Raw genomic sequence first — 7,208 nt, 5'->3', positions numbered from 1 at the left:
TCACGGGGGTCACGAGAAGGGACACAGGACATGGGTGGTGACGTGGGGGGGACACGCGTGGAAATACCCCCCTTCCCGCTCCCCCCCTTCCCCCCGCCCCCGCTCCACCTTTTAAAGGCGCCGCCGGGACCAGAGGCGGCACCAGAGCCGGGATCGGGACACCAGCAACGGGACACCGGCAACAGGCTCAGGACACCAGGACTTGGATCAGGACACCGTGATTGAGACCAGGACACCGGGAACCGCTCCGGGATCGGAATCAGGATCGGGACACCGGGACTGGAGTCAGGATACTGGGAACGACACCAGGAATAGGACACTGGGAGTGGTATCAGGACACCGTGAACGGGATCAGGGCACCGGGAATAGGACACCAGGACTGGGATCAGGACACTACAAACAAGAGCAGAATACTGGGAATAGGACACTGTGACTGTAGTCAGGACACCAGAACCAGCCCTAGGACACCGGGAATAACAGCGGGACGCTGGAACCAACAGCAGACACTGGGACCAATACCAGGAATGTCACTGGGACACTAGGACTGACACTGGGATCAAGAGCAGGACACTGGGACCAAGACTGGGACCAAGACTGGGACTGATCCCAGGACACCAGGACTAAGCCCCAACGTCTGTTGGGATTGAGAGCAGGACCAAGACCAGGACAGCGGGAGCAACACCAGGAGCAGAGTTGGGATACTGGGATCAAAAGCAGGCTGACACTGGGACCAAAACCAGGCTGATACTGGGACCAAAACCAGGCTGATACTGGGACAACAGAAGCAACACCAGGACTGAGACCAGGTGAGGGGGCAGCGGGACTGGGACCAGCACCAGGACAAAGACTGGGGCTGGGACTGGGACCGGGACCAGCAGAAGAACTGGAATTAAGACCAATACTGGGACTGGGATGGGAGCTGACACAAGGATTGGGACCAGCACTGGGACTGAGACTGGGACCTGAACTGGGTTTGGGACTGGGACCAGCACTGGGACTGTGACTGGGACCTGAATTGGGACCAGCACTGGGACTGACGTTGGAACCAGCACCAGGATTGGGACTGGGACCAGGACTGGGATTAGGATTGGGACCAGCACTGGGGGTGAGGTTGGGGCTGAGGTTAGGGCTGACATCAGGACTGGGATCTGGACTGGGACCAGCAGCAGGGCAGGGATTAGAATCGGGTTGGGGACTGGAAGCAGCACTGGGATTGGAATTAGGATCAAGACTGGAATTAGACTTGACACTGGGACTGGAACCAGCACTGGGAATGGGGCTGAGACCGGGACCGGGGCTGAGACCGGGACCAGCCCCAGTGTCCTCACAGGGGCCACCCCAGTGACTCTCCTGTCCCTGCAGGACTGTGATGTCCCCATCGTCCCTGCTGGTGGCCCTGGTGGTGGCCGTGGTGGCCCTGGTGGGTGCTGGTACCCCAGTCCCGGGCCGGGTGTCTCAGTTGGTGACGGATTTCGGGCTCCGGCTCTTCCGGGCGGCTTTGGGACCCCGAGGGGACACCAATGTGGTCCTGGCCCCCCATGGGGCCACCTCGGTGCTGGTGGCCCTCCAGGTGGCCACGGCTGGGCGGGGCCGGAGGCAGCTCGAGGAGGCCTTGGGGTTCAGCATCGACGGTGAGGGGGGGAACACACTCAGGGGGGAGGGGGGAGATGTGGACACACTGGGGACACCCTGAGGGACACCCCAGGGACACCACAGGGGACACCTCAGGGACATCCCAAGGGACACCCCAGGGGACAATCCAGGGGACAAGCCAAGGTTGTCGAGGTCATTGTGGCCATAGGGGGGGACATGGACACACTGGGGACACCCCAGGGGACACCTCAGGGGACACCCTGAAGAATACCCCAAGGGACACCCCAGGCACACCCCAAAGGACACCCTGAGGGACACCCTGAGGGACACCTTGAGGTCGTTGTGCCCATGGGGGGTGGGATGTGGGGTCCCTGTCCCTACTGGGGACACTTTGGGGTCCCTGTCTCCATATTGGGGTGAGATTGGGGTCCCTGACCCTACTGGGGACACTTTGGGGCCCCTGTCCTCATGGGGGGTGGGATTGGGGATCCCCACCCCCACAGGGGACACTTTGGGGTCCTTGTCCCCATGGAGGGGGAGTCTTTGTCCCCATGGGGGGGGGCTTTTTCTCCATCGACAGGGTCTTTATCCCCATGTTCGGATGGGATTGCGGGTCCCCACCCCCACAAGGACCACCCTGGGGTCCCCCTCCCCTCCCCACCCCTTCCCCCCGCAGTGGGTGACACCCCTGCCCCTCCCTGATCCCGTTTGTTCCCCCTCCCCAGCCCCGGGGGTCTCGGCGGAGCTGCGGGAGCTGCGCCGGGCCTTGGAGGGGGGTCCCGGGCAGGGCCTGGCGGTAGCCGAGGGGCTCTTTGTGGGGCGGGGGGTCGCGCTGACCCCTGGCTTCGCCCGCCGGGCCCTCCGAGCCCTCGGACCCCGCAGCGTGGCCCGGGTGGACTTCGCTCGGCGGGAGGGGGCACGGACCCTCCTCGACTCCTGGGTGCGGGAGAGGACGAAGGGTGAGACCCCCGGGGTGGGGGGTGAGGGGCAGGGGGTGGCGTTTGGGACCCTCAGGGTGGTGGGTGGGGGGAGGAGGCTTGGTACCCCCGGGGTGGGGAGTGGGGGGGGGGGGGGGGGGGCCGGGGGGTTCCTGGGGGGGGGGGTGGGGGGCGTTTGGGACCATTTTGAGGGGGGTGGTTGATGGGTTCAGAGATCCCCAGGGTGGAGGGTGATGGGTGGGAGATCCCTTTTTGGCGGGCTCAGAGGTTGTGGAGACCCCTGGGACCCTTTTGGGGGGATCACTGTGTCCCCCCTGCCCCCCCGACCCTCGTGTCCCTTTTTTGTGGGAGGACGTCAGTGGGTGTGGAGACCCCTGGGACCCTTTTGGGGGGGGGGGGTGTGTCAATGGTTATGGGGACCCCCGTGTCCCTTTCCGGGGGGGGTCACTGTGTCCCTGACCCCCTCCCCGTGTGCCGCCCCCTTCCCAGGTCTGTTGGGGTCCCTGGTGCCCCCCGGGGCTCTGGGTCCCCGCACGCGCCTGGTGGTGGCGAGCGCGCAGTTCTTTCGGGGAAGGTGGGCGACCCCCTTCCCCCCCCCGGGCCACCCGCGCCCGCCCCTTCCGCAGGGCAGATGGCAGCGACGTCGCGGTGCCCATGATGGCCCGGGCGGGCACGTTCCGCTGCGGTGAGACATCCCCCCCGTGTCACCTCTTGTGTCATCTGTGTCATCCCCCCGTGTCACCTCTTGTGTCACCTGTGTCACCCCTCCTGTGTCACCCCGGGGGTCCCTGTGTCACCCTGTGTCATCCCCCTGTGTCACCTGTGTCACCCCCCCCGTGTCACCCCGGGGGTGCCTATGTCACCCTGTGTCACCCCCCTGTGTCATCTCCCCGTGTCACCCCTTGTGTCACCCCTTGTGTCACCCCTTGCGTCACCTGTGTCACTCGTGTCACCCCCCCACGTCATCTCTTGTGTCACCTTCCTGTGTCACCCCCCCGACACCCCCTGTGTCACCTGTGTCACCCCCCTGTGTCACCTCTTGTGTCACCTCCCTGTGTCACCCCCCTAGCATCCCTTGTGTCACCTGCATCACCTGTGTCACCCCCTATGTCATCTGTGTCACCTGCATCACCTGTGTCACCCCCCTGTGTCACTCTGTGTCACACCCTGTGTCACCTGTGCCACCCCCTCCCCTATGTCACCCTCTGTGTCACCCTGGGACCCCCTGATGTTACCCCTGGAGTCCCATTGTCACTCCCTGCCACCCCTGTGTTACCCCCCCGTGTCACCCACTGTGTCACCTGTGTCACACCATGTCCCCCTCATGTCCCCCATCTCCCATGCCCCTCCCTTCCCCCGCCTCCCTCATGTCCCCTCTGACCCCCCCCTTGTAAACCCCTCCAGGGGAATTCGAGACGCCCGCGGGGGTCCCGTACTCGGTGGTGGAGGTCCCGTATGAGGGGGGGGCGGTGTCCATGCTGCTGGTGGCCCCCCTGGAACGGGATGTCCCCATTGTCACCCTCACCCGCCTCCTGGACAGTCCCCGTGTCACCCACTGGGTCACCAACCTCAGCCCTGCCCCCCGCCTGCTTGTCCTGCCGTGGTGAGACCCCTGGGGACACGGGGAGGGGACACTGGGGGGACATTGGAGACACTGGGGGCACTTGGAGACAGCTGAGGACGCTGGGGGGAGGGGGGGAACAGGTTCCCCTGGACCCCTGAGGACACTGGGGACACTGGGGGGGGACATTGAGGGGGGACACTGGGGACACTGGGGGGGGAATTGAGGGGGAACGCTGGGGGGACAACATTAGGGACATTGAGGACAAAGAGAATCCCTCAGACCCCTTGGGACCCCCAGGTCCCCCTGGACTCTTGTGGACACTGAGGGGGGAGGAGGGGGGGGAACAGGGACCCTTGGACCCCTGAGGACACTTGGGGACACTTGAGAACAGGGACCCCCCAGGCCCCTGGGGACACTGGGGACATGGGAACAGGGACCCCCTGGACCCCTGGGGACACTTGGAGATCACCCCCTGCCCGCCCCCTCCAGCTTCTCCCTGGAGACCACGTGGGACCTGCGGCCCCCCCTCAAGTCCTTGGGGGTCCTTGACCTCTTCGACCCCGAGGCTGCCGACTTCACCCCCCTCTCAGGTAAAGGGGGGGATGGGGAGCATGGGAGTGGCTCCTGGGGGTCATTGGGGGGCGCTGGGGGGAACACTGGGAGGGTCTGGAGGGGCACTGGGAGGGCACTGGGGGGTCCCTGGGAGGGTCCCTGGGGGGGTCTCAGGGGTCCAGGGGAGGGCCGGGGGGGTCCCTGGGGGTCCCTGGGGGTCCCTGGGGGGCCCTGGGGGGGCACGGGGGGGGTCTGGGGGGTCCTTAGGGGGTCCTGGGGATCCCTGGGGCATTCCAGGGGTCCTTGGGGGGGGCACTGGAGTGGTCCTAGGAGGGTCTTGGGGGTCCTGGGCATCCCTGGGGGGGTCTGGGGGTCCCTGTGGGGATCTCAGGATCCCCCTCGACCACTCCTTTTCCCAGGGGAGGAGCACCTGGTGCTGGGCCAGGCTCTGCAGAGGGTCCGGATGGAGGTGACCGAGAACGGCACCGAGGTGGCCTCAGCCACCGGTGGGTGACACTGGGGGCCCCTGGGGCGGTCTGGGGATCTCTGGGTGGTCCTGGGGGCATTGGGGGGTCCTTGGGGGAGTCCTGGGAGTCCCTGAGGGGGTCCAGAGTGGTTCTGGGGGCACTGGGGGGGTCCTTGAGGGGTCCTGGGAGTCCCTGGGGGAGTCTCTGGGGGGTCCTGGGGGTCCTTGAGGGGCTCCAGGGTGTCCCTGGGGGTGTCTGGGGGGCTCTTGGGGGTCCCTGGGGAGTCCTAGGGGTCCCTGGGGGGCACTGGTGGGCTTGGAGAGGGCTCCAAGACCCCCTTGGATCTCATTTCCCCTTCCCCCTGCTCCCCCTTTCCCACAGCTGCCATTGTTTATTCCCGAATGGCCCCCCTGGAAATCATCCTGGATCGGCCCTTCCTCTTCCTCATCCGACATGGCCCCACAGGTATTTGGGGATTTGGGGGTGGGAGGGTTTGGCAGGGGGAACACACACAAGGTGGGAAGGGGCACCTGGGAGGCATGGAGGTGAGTTTGGGGGGGCTTTGTTGCCACTGAATTTGGGTTTGGGGGGGTCTGTGCCCCTTGGATTTGAGTCTGGGGGGCTTCATGTCCCATTTATGTGGTTCTGGAGGGTCTGTGCCCCTTAGATGTGGGTCTGGGGGTGTTTCATGTCCCATTTATGGGAGGGGGGGGTCTGTGCCCCACAGATTTGGGTCTGGGTGGGTCTGTGCTCCATGGATTTGGATCTAGGGGAGTCTGTTCCCCACGAATTTGGGTCTGGGTGGGTCTGTGACCCTTGGATTTGGGTCTGGGTGGGTCTCTGCCCCACAGATTTGGGTCTGGGGGGGCTCCCTGACCCCTCTCTCCCCCCACAGGTACCATCCTCTTTGTGGGGCAGGTGACAGAGCCCTGAGCGCCTCATGGGAGGGAGGGTGTCATCCCACATCGGGGTCACCCCACATTGAGGTCACCGCCACCTTGGGGACCCCTCACCTCAGGGTCACTCCACAGTTGGGGGTCCCCCACAGGGTCTGTGGGGCCAGGAGAGCTGTAATTTATTGGGGAGAGTAATATATTTTTGGGGGTCATCCCCATGCTCCAGGGGTAGGGGCAGTTGTGTCCTGGTGTGGGGTCACCCCTGTCTTGGTTTTGGGGTCAATCATGCCCCGTTTTTGGGGTCAAATTCACATCTTGCTTTGGGGTCAATCATGCCCCAGATTTGGGGTCAAAGTCCCATCTTGGGTTTGGGTCAACCAACTCTGTCCCAGATTTGGAGTCAAAGTCCCATCTTGGATTTGGGGTCAATCGTGCCCCAGATTTGGGGTCAACCCCCTTTCATGGTGTTGGGATCAATCATCCATCCCAGTGTTGGAGTCAACCTAGTCATGGTGTTGGGGTCAAAGTTCCATCGCGGGTTGGGGTCAATCATGTCCTGGATTTGGGGTCAATCCCCTTTCATGGTGTTGGGGTCAACGTCCCATCAGCCCCCATGTCCCCTTTTTGGGGAAGCCTCTCCCTGTTGCCCTGGTGACAGGCCATGACCACGTTGTCATAGCAACAGACCATGCCCCTAGAGTTGCCTTAAAAATAGACCACACACCCTCCCATGACCTTGGCAACTGGCCACGCCCCCTTCCATTGCCTTGGAACCCGGCCACTCCCTTGGTGACAGGCCACGCCCCTTCGACTGGAAGCCCCTCCCTGTTTCCTCGGTTTCTGTTGCCCTGGCTACAGGCCACACGCCCTTGTCGACAAGCCCCTGTTGCCATGACGACAGACCACACCCCTCCCCTTTGCCTTGAAAACAGGCCACACCTTCTCCCGTTGCCATAGCGACAGGCCGTGCCTCCCTTTCCATTCTCTCGTTGACAGCCCACGCCCCCTTTTACGAGAAGCCTCATCCTATTTATTTGGCCACAGGCCACTCCCCCTATCGTTGCCACTGCCTACAAACCGCGCCCCTTCAGCGTTTCCATGACAACAAGCCCGCCGGGCCCCTCCCCGCCGTCCTTAACCGGAAGCGGCGCGCTGTGCGCGGTGACGTCACACCCGGAGGCGGTGGCCCCGGCGCGGC

The 7,208-nt window shown here is 64.3% G+C and overlaps 1 protein-coding gene across 1 annotated transcript; it reads left to right on the top strand.

Annotated features, from left to right (window-relative positions):
* Positions 1-1,362: 1,362 nt before the first annotated feature.
* On the top strand, positions 1,363-6,202 carry LOC113941073 (plasminogen activator inhibitor 1-like; the record flags this gene model as incomplete). The annotated part of the gene is given in 10 exon segments (XM_027632234.1): positions 1,363-1,631; positions 2,319-2,552; positions 3,021-3,121; positions 3,123-3,216; positions 3,936-4,134; positions 4,585-4,685; positions 5,067-5,153; positions 5,496-5,579; positions 6,010-6,094; positions 6,144-6,202. Coding segments are annotated over 9 exon segments (1,207 nt in total), but the record flags the coding sequence as incomplete, so codon positions are not given.
* Positions 6,203-7,208: the final 1,006 nt, after the last annotated feature.

The sequence above is a fragment of the Corapipo altera genome, unplaced genomic scaffold (assembly GCF_003945725.1).
Source record: "Corapipo altera isolate COAL_440 unplaced genomic scaffold, ASM394572v1 270, whole genome shotgun sequence".
NCBI classification, from domain to species: domain Eukaryota; kingdom Metazoa; phylum Chordata; class Aves; order Passeriformes; family Pipridae; genus Corapipo; species Corapipo altera.
Note: the sequence above shows the minus strand (reverse complement) of the source record. Positions and strands in the feature narration are given on the sequence as shown.